Source organism: Macrobrachium rosenbergii, chromosome 48, assembly GCF_040412425.1.
Source record: "Macrobrachium rosenbergii isolate ZJJX-2024 chromosome 48, ASM4041242v1, whole genome shotgun sequence".
Lineage (NCBI taxonomy): Eukaryota > Metazoa > Arthropoda > Malacostraca > Decapoda > Palaemonidae > Macrobrachium > Macrobrachium rosenbergii.
The window spans coordinates 12157014-12172923 of NC_089788.1; the positions used below are offsets into that span (position 1 = coordinate 12157014).

Below are 15910 nucleotides of genomic sequence, written 5' to 3' on the forward strand. Positions count from 1 at the left end.
TCCTAAGAAGTCAATTTAAACAGAAAACTCCCTTGCGATGCCTCAAAGTTGAGGAGTGCGAGTACGCAGGTCACGACCACCCAGACGGCAACACTCACTTGCCAGATGACGAGCTTGTGTTGCCATAGACACAACACACAGGCAGCAACAAATAATAAAGGTCTTATTTCCTTATATCACCTCCTTGTTATACTAGTTATCCATTACACAGAGAGGTTATTAACATTTGCAAGCTACTAAAATGTAATGAAGTATTTGAAAATGTTAAAATTCACTTTGTCAGCCACCCTCTTTTGTAAATCCTTTCAAACTTATCAACGTTGTTCCGTAGGAACGCAAGAAATATTAACTATGGGTAAAGTCACAGTCACTGTCATAGCAACACCAATGAGCAACACTATCCAACACTAGCCAACACCGCTGGGAAAATCAGACGAACAGCCGATGGCATCATCACAGAGCTCCCTGCCGGTAAACCCTCCTGCCACCATCTCCCTCCCTGCCCCCACCAACACACTAACACACAATCCCCTCTTCACTTATGAAACCCTCCAGGACTACCACCAGCCGCAACACTAGAGTAGCTGAATTTGGCATTCAGTTAGTCTGTTGGTTTCATTGCCACTTTTTGAAAAATTATGCTGCAAATACTTTATAAATGCTAAAAACTACTTATTATTTTCCCTGCTGCTTTTAGTTGTCACCACAAAAACTGCATTGGCGCAAATTACCTACTTTTTAAAAAGGGTTGTGTTGCATTGCCATTATCCCAAGGTTGTTTTGTACACCTTACACGGGCAGAATTAAATTAAATACGCAATAGAAAACTATAGAGCATTTCATAAACATTTCCTCAATGTTATCACTTGCAGTACGAAGGGATTTAAAAAAATGTTCAAGTGATTTCTTAAGGAAATCTTCTACTATGTGTGCAGTGAATGTTACAAGCCGTCGTCTTTGCCAAAGCGTAAGTCAATAATCGAGTAGAGGTTGGTAGCCCTGCAACACCCTGACTGAGGCGCTGAGCCTCTCTCTGCACCTTGTATCCGAACGAATCCAAGGGAAGAGTAATTTCCAAGGTCAAAACAGGTAACACTAAGGGAATGGCCATTTTTTCATGACAATAGCAGAACTATTATGAAATAATAGTCCTGCCCATAACAACCACTTCAGAGAAGGAAAATGCAATGTACAGATCTTCTAGACAAGAATCTATGGCAAGACCATGTAAAGAGCCTCTATCAGATGAATTCGTTTATAATTTTCACTCTAATATGACCCTTTGACTGGGGGATTACAAGCTCATTCCGAAAAATAAATGCTCTAGTGTCTCGGGCAAACGCCAGGGGTCTGGTGCGAGCGGCAATTGACAGTCTCGGCAAAAGCCAAGTAGTCTAAGGTCTGCGATTAACCACATACAATACAAGAGCTTGAAAATTGATTCAAGTTTTCAGGAACACATCGTTTCCAAAACAACATTTGGTACTCTGATGTTTCTGTGCACTGAATTTCGTCTGCTGCCTTAATTAAAGTCTATATATTTCCACCATAATTAACACGTCATGAGATAGCATATACACACCGATTCAAGACAAAAATACTATATTAAGAACACAAAAACACATTTAAACACAATGTCATCCCAAGACAATAAAATAAAGACTTAACAGTTTTCCTTTGAAGCACACATCTTTAGTTTATATTAAAAACTAGCCCGGTAAATGCCGACATGGATCTTGTGTTAATTTGGCAGTTTGGTAAGAGGATTCTTCAACGAGTCGCAGAATACTGTATTTTAAGAGTTGTACTCCTCATCACAATAAGGACAACACTGTGCTGTCTTTATGTTTCAACCTAAAACTAATGTCTTCTATGAATTTGCTGTTAAGTTCTAAAAAAAGGAAAAAAAAAAAAAAAACTGTTGAGTGAGACCAAGAAATATTTCAAACGCTGACCCTGAGCATCGATGACCTTAGCAGCTGCCAGGCCAGATTTATGCATCGAATCAATCAATTTTCTTCTTAGCATTAAACCTAAGCTAACCAGAAGCTGCCTGGTTAATGGCAAAAGGTGGAAGCTGAAACTACATGAGTTACCAGGAAAGAATATTTTTCTGTGGTTCATGAAAAGGGGAGAAACAAACTCATGTCAATCCAGAGATTTTAGTCTACAAAACCCCATTATTCACTATTCCTAAGGCCATTCTCCTTGTAATTTATAATTTACTTACAGTTTTATCAGTTCATTTATAAATTGGTTAATTCATTTCTTTTCTTATAAATGATCCCTTCTTTCTGCATTTCCTATTGCCTTCTGCTACTTCTTTCAAACGAGCATCATATTCTTTGGAAGCTTGAATTTCAAGTAAATGGCCCCTGTAGGCTTTTTCCATAAGAACAGAGTTCATCTTCTAAATAATAATAATAATAATAATAATAATAATAATAGTACTGTTACTATTATTGCATTAAGAGAACTGGGAATTCTGTACTGTAAGTTGAGCATCTTACCAATGCCTCACACATTCATTTTTGTCTTCAGCATTTACCACATCCATTTCTTATTCACTGATCCCACCACCCTTTCGTGATTTTTTCAATAATTAAATAATGTCAATATTGTACGCACATCAGCATTTATTGATATAAAGGTCACAACTGATCCACAACAACACACATTAACAAAGCCTCCAGTACTCAATATTAAAAATGGTTCGAAAACGCATTAAATGTTACGAATGTCTTTACATTACCCGAGGTTCTACTGCGAATGCGTCGAGTGTTAAAACTGGTCCACATCATCCTAAGTCATCAACGCAGTGCTTACTGGATGTTGAGATTGGCGACACGTCACCAAAGGCCAACAACACCGACCACAATAAAATCCTTTTTCCATAAATGAAAGCCTTTCCTAAATACAAATGACAAGTTCCAGCCCCACATATACAGTTTATTATTATTTCAAACTTCAACTAACATTAAATTTGTACTAATGAGTCCTCAGAAACCCCTTAAGTTTACAAGTCCTTTTATATATTTTTAAGAATGTCAAAAGTTTATCTTTCCTAAGGGCTTTTAATATCTCCACAATTCTTTTAAATCTTCCATCTTCCATTAGTGCTATTCTCCAATGGTTTAGGCTCTGAATAATAATAATAATAATAATAATAATAATAATAATAATAATAATAATAATAATAATAATAATAATAATAATCCACAAAACATGACGGTAATGTATTAGGATCGAGACGGAAAGAACTGACCCCAAGGTTTCTTCATTCTGCATACTTCCCATATTTTCAGAGTAAAGTCGAAACGTCTAGGTCTGAGTATGTAAAGTAGACAATCGTTGGTAAAAATGTTAAAAATACGCTGTTTTGTACCATGGGTTCTTCCTTAATTTCAACTGTTTCAAAATCGTTTCATCCGGCAATATATTCAAGACGATTCTCTTTTTGTCAGCAATCGCTTCTCTCTCTCTCTCTCTCTCTCTCTCTCTCTCTGCACTGGAGGGGTGGGTAAAGCTTTCGACTAGCACGCTGTTGGCCCAGCGTTCGACTCTCCGACCGGCCAATGAAGAATTAGAGGAATTTATTTCTGGTGATAGAAATTCATTTCTCGTCATAATGTGGTTCGGATTCCACAATAAGCTGTAGGTCCCGTTGCAAGGTAACCAGCTGGTTCTTAGCCACGTAAAATAAATCTAATCCTTCGGGCCAGCCCTAGGAGAGCTGTTAACCAGCTCAGTGGTCTGGTTAAACTAAGATATACTTAACTTTTACTCTTCACATTCTTTTTGTGAACTAATCCAGCCACATTGTTTTTTCCCAATTCGCCCATATAGGTCCACTCATTACACGCTAACTACTATCTAATGCAATTCTTTTGTACTGAAAAATGTCAAAGCCACAGTTCTCATGGCCACTCCAGTGCGAAAATAGTGAGAAATGGTTTCCAGTTTCATTTTTAAGACCTATCTTCTTATATTATTAAACAGTACTACCGAAAAGTAACTTGGAACTTTTAAACAATTGATGAATTAACATCCCCTTACACAACTTGAGTATGTGAACAAAATTTGGTACTTATAACTATTTTGGATGGTAGTCAATATACGGTTAGCGTCCCCTCCTGCAATTTTTATTCTTTATTAAAATGTCTATGCAACTGTTGGACAGTCAAATGATTCTATAACCAATGTTCCCTAGCAGCCAGCATTGTTCAAGTACCACAGTCCGAGTACCGAAATGTACTACAGTCTTTGCACACGAATCAGTCTCTCATCACAGAATAATCAAATGTTCCATTCTTTTCTTTGCTTATTCTTTTCATTTTTTTACCCTTTACTTATTCAGTTATGAATAATAAGTTCCTTCCTCTACCCTATATATGGCCCAGTCATTCATTGCTCTACAACTTTTTTTCTAAATGTCAAAATATTCCTGAACGTTACCAGCTATCAAACGAGAGGAAAAGACTCGGACAACGGAACAAAATAGTCAGGCATGTGGCATAAATACCATGATCTCAAAATGCACAAGAAGCCATGTATGTGATAACTAGCTTTCTGACATCACTCGATGTTTTCACCTAGTGCTAAAAAGGAGAAGACAATAAAGTGGAACAACACACTGCACTGTCTAATATCAGACAGCATGCAGTAAGAACTAAAAACCCATATCTGCATGAGCGGAAAGATGACTCGGGGTTCGTGATTGGACAAATTAAGTGAGGCCTGACCGCCGTTTAGCTTACTAAGGAAACAGAACTTTTTATTTTAGTTTAATGATATATTGCGTTAGATGTTGTAAGAACTTCTTTAATTGTATGAACGTTGATTTTGGTTTGATTTATGAAGATTACACTAAGGCCAAACAGTGGAACATTTTCAGCCATTCAGTATTAAATACAGTGAAAAGAGAAAGTTAGAATGGTTGGACAGCAAGACGGAAGAAAGGAAGCGGGTCTGGAGGTAAAGAAAAGGGCCAAAAAGTGGGTGGAGCTAGAGGCCGAATTGCCTCTGCAAACCACCTTTGGTAATGCCTACAGTACACCAAATGGGGTGCACTGACTGCACTGGCCCCCAACGAGGCTAAAGGCTACTAAAATAGAATACAGCCATTTTCTTCAACTGCATAAGACCTGATTAACTGGAAATGCTAACTATCTAGCTTACTGAAAATAATCAACCTACAGAAGAGAAAAGAATTAAATATATAATTTAAATTTTTACAGGACATTCTAAAAACTATAATTTTCCGAAATACTTCGGTCTAGAATGGTAAAATTAAATATAAGATACAAACTTTCGTAATCATCGTAAAAAATGTTCAGACAAATTTTCACCTTAAAATGTAAAGCGAGAAACTCCATTCATGAAAGCGTGGGTTCGTATTCCCTTCGGAACAAATATATATATATATATATATATATATAAAAACCTTCCATCACCTCATCAACGTTACAGAATATCATTTGAAAGAGAAACCAAAACACAAGTTAAAGCACAAGAGTGCCACAGTGTAAAACAACAGTCACATCAAGGCACTGGATATATGGTATTCGAGGCCGAAGTTCAGACAAGGTCATTCAATACCAACGCATCGTAGGGCCTTAAAACTTCCCTCAATCAAGTATTCACAACATGGGTATACTGCTGGGGAGTCACGCAGTAGTTAAATCATAATGTCTCTTCTTCAGTAGTTACTTCTTGCTCAAACTCCGTCGGGGTGTGGTGCCATCAGTGCCCCTCACGTGATGCACTGTAAGTATTATTTAACTTTTTTTGCAGCGTCATTTCGGGCCCTTGCTGTAACCCCCTTTCATTCCTTCTTACTGTATCTCCGTTCATATTCTCTTCTTTCTTACTTTCCAGTTCCTCCTAAAAGCTACTTCACTGCGCAGCTGCGCGATTTTCCTCCTGTTAACACCTTTAAAACCTTGCAGCACTGAATGACCTCATAGGCCCCAGCGTTTGACCTTTGACCTAAATTTTATATTCCATTCCATGCACCTTGCTCAAATTTCACTTTAATCTTTATTAAGAACATTAACTTAAAAAGAAATGTTGAGTGTATTACGTTCAACTTCTTGCCATAAAACTTCAATATATGAAAATATTTTTGGTGCACACTTCCAATACTCTCTTTCCAAGCACCACCTTCGCTCCTGGATCAAGCAAATCTTTGCCTTCCTTGAATTGTTGGTTCTTCAACACTATAGGAGAAATCTCCCTTAACTTTTTTTTGTAATCGTTTAGCGTCTGTTTACACAACTTTTGGATTTTTTTTCGGCGAAATATAACAAGGTTGTCTACACCAGTCGTTCCAAGAGATTACTTTTGGAGTTACACAGGTGTTTACGTCAATTTTCACACTTCTTTCTTTCCGCATTTCCCCAAAAACACAAAGCATCTCATATTACCATTGCCGAAATTTCACTAAATTTCCAAGAATCAATAATTAATACATTAAATTATATGTGTGTGTGTATATATATATATATATATATATATATATACTGTATATATATATATATATATATATATATATATATATATATATATATATATATATATATATATATATATATATAAATATATTTTCACGTTCCACATCTTCGTGATTCAGTTTTATATATACATATATATATATATATATATATATATATATATATATATATATATATATATATATATATATATATATATATATATATATATGTATATATATATATATATATATATATATATATATATATATATATATATATATGTATATGTATATGTGTGTATATGTGTGTGTGTTCTTCAGTAAAATTCAAGTATATAAAATAACTCAAGAATCCTTACCAGGGGAACTCATTAAGGAGGATGATTCTGTCGAGGAGTGGTTGGTCAATGAGGCGCCCTGATCTGCAAGACGAGAAATGCATAATTACTTCAAAGTTGTACTAAATCACATCTAAGAGTAAGTTATTTAGTAGCTTTCTTTATCAGCCGTAACTGAAGCCGTATACAATTTTGATTCAAATCACTTCAAATGCTGTCTTAGAAGAGTGCTTTGATAAGTGGGAAAAACGAAAATCTGATATTTTTTTAAAACCTTCCCTCAATGATATAATTGGGTTTTTGTTATTTTATTTATACTATAGTTTAATTGTGCCCTTAATGATACAATAACCTTTATACTTTACTCATACCATAATTAGTTTAATTCTTATTCTACGACAAAATGGCTATCAACCGCGGAGCAGTACAGGCGACTTGATGTTCCACAGAATAGTATGATCACACATGAACAGTAAAACAGAAATACATAAATAAACAAATAAAAGAAAAATACAAAACAAAAAAGTTAAGTAAAAAATACACTGCAACGGCATCATGACCACCACTAAGATTGCTACTGCACAGCAAAGGAAATTAAACACTTCTGGTTCTGATCAGCGTGACAACGTGGCGACTCAACAGAATACCGGAGCTACGAGCAGCCAGAACGTCTCGAATGGAAGCCCATAACTGAATGATATGACTGAGGAGGACGGATAAACAAGTTTTCTTCTTTATTCATTCATTCATTCAGGCTATGCTAAGCAGAGCATGTGGCATGCTCATCGTCTCTGTTGGTCAACTCAAGGGCCTCATATACCCTTAGAGCACTTTACAGCACCTATATGCCTTCTATGGCCCTGGGTCCGTTAGCTCTAAGCCAACTTATACCAACTAAAATGCATCCAGCAGTTACAAGTAAGGCTGTATGATGATTAAGTGCGTAAATTCTGTTCATAAAATAATGAACAGCTTGTTCACACTACTGTGGGAATATTGAATACTGGTGTCAAGACTAGTATAATTATTCCGTTAAAAGCGAAAGCAATATTAATTTTGCAATTGCATAGTACTTTTATCAGTTGTGTTGTTTGGCAACATAGTTGAACATTTAGTGGTAAACATGCTATTCCGCACAGAAAGAATTCAAGACATTTCATATAGACTCGAGTAGGACTCACAAGCAAAACAGGGAGTGATTATTTTAAAATACTCCCAAGACGTGGGTGTTACAAGAGAGAAAGTGTGACACAGGTGTTTGTGGAGAGCCAGGTGCAAAAGACAGAAGGCTGCTAACAAGCACCTGACGATACCCATAAACTGTACAACTAGCCAACAACACCGTACGGATAATCACAATGATTGTAATTATCAGGATTAATAGAGTGCTCTATTAATCCTGGTCATTATAACCTCACCGGTCCTTACGAAATCTACCGATACGGGAGCGGAAATGCGAAACCGCAGAGGTATTGCTGTCGTATTTAACACTCGTAGCTTTTTACTTTTAAAGCCAATGCAGTGTTGATACTACATATTAGACAGGCCACACCCTCCTGAACCTCTCTGAAGGTATGGTTGCCCCAAGCAAAGATAATCATTTTAATTCTATTTAGTGGTAGCTACTTCATTCTAATGCTAATTAATGGCAGTGGACCCCCCTGATTACAACACGCCAAGCTCCGCCTAATCAAATACGGTAAAGGGAGAAAAACCTGTCAGAATCCAGCTTCTTTATAAAATGTGATCAACCACAGTAAAACTATTCCGTGGTGGCGGAACAAAATTGTCTGGAGTATAGAGCAGCTTTGTTTATTTATAAATTTTCCTTTCTATTGAACTTGGGATATTAAACACCTTCCATGACACTCTCTCCAATCCACCACTTTATCACTCTTTAGTTCATCTCCTTCATTCATTGTTTATCATTTCTAGCCTTTCATTAATTTTCTTGCCATTGTTTATATAGTTATGTCTTTTATAATAGCCATTATGAAAAGTTTAATTTTCATGCTGAATTTCGAAAGAATTAATCACCTTTATCACAGGTGTAATACAATACTTTGCAAAAACAAAAATCTATTTATTTAAGATCACATCAAACTAAATATAAGAAAGAGAATATTAAAATACCATGTACTACCTGAATAATACTGGTGGGAAAGGATAGGATTATCAGGTATAACCTACCCATAGTGACCTGCTTTGACTTCTGGAGATATGATACACTGTGCCAACTCTCTTGAACATCTCTATTTTACGAGTTATAGATGATAAAAATGAGCTTCAAGAACAGCCCATAAAATCTCTCGGCCAACAATGACGGTCTGCCGTCGTCTGCGGTGTCGTGTCAAGTAATTCTGAACTTAATGACCATGGTTTCTTTTTCCCTTTAAGCTTTAACACAAGCAACGTTCAGTTAAAATTTAATCCAATACTTTTTTTTAGCTAGATGTGTAGCAAGCGAAAAATTTATCTGCAAAATACGACCCTGTATTTTTAAAAAGAAAATTCATTTAAGATGATCATAGAACTGCAGCCTGATTTGTGCTACAGTACAGATTGGAGAGGAAACTCTAAATGAAAGCTACATGACGTCGCGTTTCTGTGAACCAAGAGAAACCCTTATGATAGGGTTCTATTTTTAAATGAATCTTGTAAGATCAGAACAGGTACTTTAGAACTTTTTCTTTTCTCTCTTAAAGTTCTTCTGTTGGCACCTAGACAGTCACGGCAAGTATTCTAAAGGGTTTTCCCACCAATTTCCTTTAAAATTAATGTCAGCGGTACTTCCCCCTATTTAGATGAGCTTATCTACCACTCCACCAAGAGTGTCTCTACATAAAAGGAATAAGTACATGCATGGTTATCAATATCGAAAGGAAGCTGGATTTTAAAATGTGAAAATTGCCCAATCATCTCCATCCATCCACGGTAAAATTAAGACTCTTCACAGATACTTCCACAGTTAGTGCGCGGAGACAAAGAATTAGAAATAATTAGGTGCTTGTGATTTTTCTTACCTTGAAAATAATTAATTTTGAATGTTTGTCATACATTTGCAAGAGCCGAGATGTTTAAGAGTATTTTCTAATTTTTGTTTACCATAGTTGGAATATTGTTCTCCCATATGAATGATATTTCCACTCATTACTCTTAATAATATCAATATATCAATATTTAAAACTAACTATATTTAGCGCAGTGTCAGATTTCTTGTTTGGCCAACAAACTTAAATATTATTTCGGCAATAAACTTCCAAATTACTCTTAGACCTTACACCTAGCAAGTCTTATTTTGAATAATACCAGCACTTATGAATCTGTAGCTGTTATGATGTCATACTACCTGATACCACGCCTTTCACTCCATTTACTGTAAAAATACAGTACCGAAGATCATAAGGTTAAGACGCTGCAATGTTCACTTCACGTGGATTAACTTAAACTATATTTCCAGACAGCTGCTATTTCCATTTGTTTGCTTCCATTGTGCGGTCAACCTATTCGGCTGAAGCTTGTCTGCGAACTCACAAGCCATTCTGGCTTGTTTCTAAAGAACGTATACATCACCAATGCCAGAGAGTTCTGTACTGTTTCGAAGTACGGTAGGTGTATTTCAATATTTTCAGAGACGGTACCAATAAAGCCACGTACCCCAAATCCTGTTGATGAAATGCTACCCAGCCTGAATGTCAGCAAGCCCCCTGGGGCCTTCACCTTGAAAATGAAATTACTCCAGTAGGTTTTTTTTTTCTTATCCATAACGAGAATTACGATTTATACAAGCGACAGAGAGAATCTTCTTGGTCATCAACTTCAAGAAAATTTCTGCCGAGGCTTTTGTGCCTGAGCATTTAGAGCTAGTTTTTGGGCTACCATGGTTTAAAGGACACAGCAATCCACGATTAGCTGAACTGCCACATGTCATTCCGTCCAATAACTGCAGGCCTAATCTTGAAAGCATACGCTTGGTCGTGTTCTGGATGTTCATACGCAGAGGGATTGAAGGATTACTCCATATATGCCAGTCCCCTCTTTTACCTATTTCTTAGCATCTTTCTCTATGCATATAACTTTCGTACTTCGAATGGCTTTTACTGTCGAGTCAGTTTTTGTTTTAATTCAGTTTTCTAGTCTGTGGAAGCTAATCTAACAAGTCAATAGCCATTTTTTTCCACACGAAGGTACAGTTTTCATAAACAAATATAAATGCAAAAATCTTTGCATAAGCTTACACCATTTTTAAAATTTAAGTTTCTTAACAGCACCCACTATTTCTTTATTTACGCACTCAACTTTTTTTTTTTATAAAAAAAAGCCTCGTGCTCAATAAAGGACATGATACTACACTTGATATTTTTTTTAAATCTTCAAATACAACACAACTTCATCAAAGCTTCATTACTAAAAATTTGTTCTGCTCTTTAATTTGTATAGGAACCAGTTTAATTCCTATTTTACATCATACTGCTAAAATGCAAATATTGACCATAATCTAATAAAAATTACTTTTTATAAATCATAACTTGATAATTAAATATGCACAAGAATCTAATACTAAAAACAATCTGAAGTTTTTGTATCTCTCCCAAAACACTTCAAAACAGGAATTGTTACGTATGGATATATTATTTATATACCTTCTATACACTGTCTCAATTCCAACCACATTAACATTTTAATCTGCTGTTTTTATATTTAAATAATCTATGGACCTAGGTGGTTGGTATACATCAAAAGTATAACCTTGAGCTTGGACTTTTTTGTAACCTTAATCTGCGTTTTCAAGTCATCTATGTGCAATTAATGGATCAGAAAGTCAATTCCTGTGCCACAGTTTGTATATGAGCTATGACCTGAATCTACATATAAAAAAAACAGAAATTAAACAATTTAAGGTTTCATCGAGACTGATATGCCACCTACAAGAAAACAGCATGAAAATGTCACAGACCGGAAATGGGGTTAGGTTCCTCATACTTCGTATTCATGTATTGTGTAAGGATGTAGGTAACAAATAAAAAAAAAAAAAATAAAAAACGGAGGTAAAATCAAAGAGGCACGTTTAGGCCTAGCGTCTGTGTAGCTATCCCTTTCTGACGGCTATCCATTTGTTACCTGTGCGATAGGTGATCTCCAGGGCTTCTGTAATCTTTTATTACCAACACTTTAATAAAAAGCTCACTCCAAAGTGCTCGACAAAGGCACGACAATTCAGCCAAAATCTTGTTTAGTTGTACACTGAGAAATACTACAATCAAGGGAGTTAGTAGCCTCCTTTAACAGTACTAAATCTACCATTAGCATGAGACTGAATACACTTTTTAAAGTAAAGTATTGATATGAATAGACTGTGCATAGGAAGTATTTACTTACTCGCGAGATGGGGCGCGCTACGCTGCGTGGGACAGGAGGGCAGTTGAAGGACTCCCTGTTTAAACGCGCCTGCCAACACTACCTTGCCCTTGTGACCACATGAATTGAATCTCCCGTCTTTCGGTTTCTCATCATCAAAATTTGTCGAACCACAAAACTGACACCGTTCTGTCATTTCGCCACAGTGGTGTTCCAGTACATCAATGTCATCATCACATGGACGAAGCGCAATCCCTTCATCGTTTGGATTTGGGCTTTTTAAAATTCTAAACGCCAAACGGCGTAATTGCAAGCGTTCTAATCTCTGTTGGTCAGTTTCATTACGTAGACGACGTTGATCTCTATCGCGCTGTTTAGCTAATCTCTGAGAGCGCTGACTCGCAGTTTCTTGCAACAATCTACGGTTGTTTCTATTGCGCTGCTCTTGCAATCTTAAGGACTTCTCGTCGGGTGTTTCATTGGCGCGCCTTTGCCTCTTTCTTTCACGATCACGGTTTAATCTTTCCTCTCTCTCCTCAGCACTCTCATTTGCCTTTCTTTTAGGCATGGCTTGTAAGTTTTCAACAAGCGTGCGTAATTATACCAGCTGTCTGCCCTCGATAAGTGTACGTTATTATACCAGCTGTCTGGCAACCCCGTACAAGTCAAAATGGCTGTGTCAACAACTCAAGGCCTGTTCCCAACATAGAAATATTTAAGCGGATCGAGCTTACACGACGACACACAATGGCGAACTGAAAATAACGTCGTTAAAATAGTTTGTAGGAGGGTGGTGGATGTGTCATCCCTCCCCTACCCTCTCGATCCCCTACTAACCCCGCCCCACCTGGGGCGGACAAACAGGTTTGCAGGAGTAGGGTGGATATGCCATGTCTCCCCTACCTACCCTGCCCCACCCGGGCCGGGCAAACAAGTTTGCAGGAGTAGGGTGGATGTGTCATGTCTCCCCTACCCTCCCAATCCCCTGCCTACCACTCCCCCATCCGGGGCGGGAAAACAGGTTTGCAGGAGTAGGGTGGATGTGTCACATCTCCCCTACCCCTCCGATCCCCTACCTACCCCGCCTCAACCCGGACCGGACAAACAAGAAAGATCCACTCGGCTTTATTATAGCTATACTGATAATTAACTTTTTATTTTGTAAGGGTACAGAGAAAGATTTTCAGCATTTTTGGAGACCTGTTTATCATGGTGAAATCTGTTTATTCCGTTATGAATATTGTTCACCTTTTGGTCTTCAGCAGTCGAATCACACCTACAACACCTTAACAAAGAAAAACAAAAGTTCATTAATTCTTGTACTGATCTTGGTATTAATATCTGGCACAATCTTAGCTACCTGACCGTGCATGCTGGATATTTCTTTCACACATTATTATCTGTTGTATTCAAATCTTTTCAGCAATACCATTCACAGCATAATACTAGATATGGAGTTAACTGTAAGTCATGTCTTTGCTTATGGAAGGTCCAATACCACAGTTTCCTAGCTAAAGGTCTTATTACAATGTGACCAAGCTGTGGAACGATCTTAATCGTACAGACAAGTCGCTGGAACTTCAGAAGCTAGAAATTGGTGCAACTACTTTTTTGTGTAGCAGGCTGACAGGAGTCGCACTTCATATTTTGTTTGTTATTATCTTATCTAGTCTACTACTTCCCTTCAATGTTTTTGTTTGTTGTTAATTTTTTACATTTCAATCTTATTATCTTTTTCCTTATTGGGCTGCTTTCACTGCTGTGGCCCTAAGCTTATAGCATTCTGCTTTCCCCCATCAGTGTTGCAGCTTGGCTTATCTAATAATAAGAATTATTATAATTTCTGAGCTGTTGGCATGCATCAAAAGCACATTTTTCGTAGTACTGCCAGCCCTGAGATCACCTCCTACTGATCCAAATTTCTTGTCATTCTATATTTAACCACAAAGGCATCAATCACTCTCTCTTCAATCCTCATTGACCGATAGTTCTCCTGGTGACAAACCTACGTTATTCAGCTATTGTTCTTCACCTAACATTTCTCTCAGCAGTTAAAATGCTCTAATCCTCCTAATTCATGCATTGATGAATTTTCTTCTCTGATCATTAGGTCTATAAGGAACTTGCATTCTCTTGGCAATGTATTTGGCCCAATGGTATGCATGCGCGATCCCTAAAAGCACTCCAACTACTTCATGGGAAACATGCACTGTTTGAGCACATTTCTTGGAAAGGTAACCAGTCTTATAATCGTAAATACACATCCTTTCAACTTACACTGTCACTACATACGTTATCTGAAATCTTACTCAGCCTAATAATTATAAGTACATAACCTGTCAAATTACACTGTCACTCACCTGAAATCTTACTCAAGCATTTTTGTTAAGAACCCCTAATATTACTCTTTTCAATAACTCCCAATGGCACCTTCTTTTTTATCTGTGATGTTTCGTCATCATCTAAATGGAAATCTTTTGTTATCTCTCTTGCTATCTTATAATGTTAGTGATAGTCTCACACAGGGCTCTGCTGGCCAAACCTTCTGTTCAAAAGCTTTACTTCCTTTCTCTTCACCTTTAGCTTTTAGTTCAACTACTTGGTATCTGCTGTTGACAGTGGAAAAATTGCCTTCTTATTAACATCCGTAATTTTTCATTTTCAACTGCATTTCTTCAATGGCTCTAAGACAGGTAATAAATATTTCTTGGCTTCCTCTCATCTTAAATGGAAAGGATTCTTGGGTCATCATTTGCAGTTTTCAAGATTTTTCAGGAAGCTTCAAGCGCATTTTTGAGTGAGCTTCAAGCGCATTTTTGAGTGATCCTATAGCTAACGTTCTTTTAATATTACCCAAATATCGGACATCTTTTGCCCGCTCCTCCACGGGACTGAATTAAAGGGAGTTCACCTTAGCAACAATCTTCCACTCAAACTTTGGAATTTTCTGCCAATTTCTTTTTTCCTTGCCTCTTAACTTTTAGTCTAATTTTCTTAATTTTCTGTCTAATTCTATCTTTTGGGTTACGCCCCACATTCTTATCGACCCTATTATACAGCTTTTGCAGTCCTTAGCCTAGAAAGGTCAGAGGGCTGTATATACACCGGCATACACTTATAACGATACTCTAAGGTAAATGACCTCAAACTCGCCGTCGTCCAGCCCGGTGCTAACCTTTTTCACCCAAAGCTGTTCACCTAATCTTTTTGTGCCCTTTCGAGATCACCGTTCATTAAGCGATCGGTCTATGATCTCTCTTCACAAAGCCTTTGACAAAAATAAGGGATTTTTCCTGGATAGTGACCACCAACAAAGTTCGGGGGTCGTTATCTAGGACTAATATTTCTTGGGTGTTATTATCTTTGATATTTACAGTCTTTTGTTCATGTTTTTACCGTAATCCTCAACGGGTTTGTACTAAACACGCCACAAAGGTGGATACATAACGGGTTAAAACCCTTGGGGATCACTAACTGGGAAAGATCCAAAGTAAGATCTATAAAGTAAAGGCAAAATCATCAAAAACATACTTGCAATACCAGTTTACAGAAGCTAACCGGTTAATCCTCACTGGTTGATGAAGGATAAATCATCAGCCACTGAAATTGCGACTAACTAAACATATAATAACGAGAATCACTCCTAACAATACACACGGTGTCCAATGTAGAACATCACCGTCTCTCTCTCTCTCTCTCTCTCTCTCTCTCTCTCTCTCTC

The 15910-nt window shown here is 37.1% G+C and overlaps 1 protein-coding gene across 9 annotated transcripts in view; it reads right to left on the reverse strand.

The window, feature by feature from the left end:
* LOC136831265 (activating transcription factor 7-interacting protein 1-like) overlaps positions 1-15910 on the reverse strand; it is a 271362-nt gene that overhangs the window by 67270 nt on the left and 188182 nt on the right. For 8 of the 9 annotated variants that reach the window (XM_067091355.1, XM_067091354.1, XM_067091359.1 and 5 more), the window contains one exon: positions 6853-6915. In XM_067091355.1, the coding sequence (XP_066947456.1) occupies positions 6853-6915 (63 nt within the window). Of the gene's footprint in view, positions 1-6852; positions 6916-12210; positions 12845-15910 lie in introns of those variants that run through there. The other variant, XM_067091357.1, reaches the window with a different exon arrangement.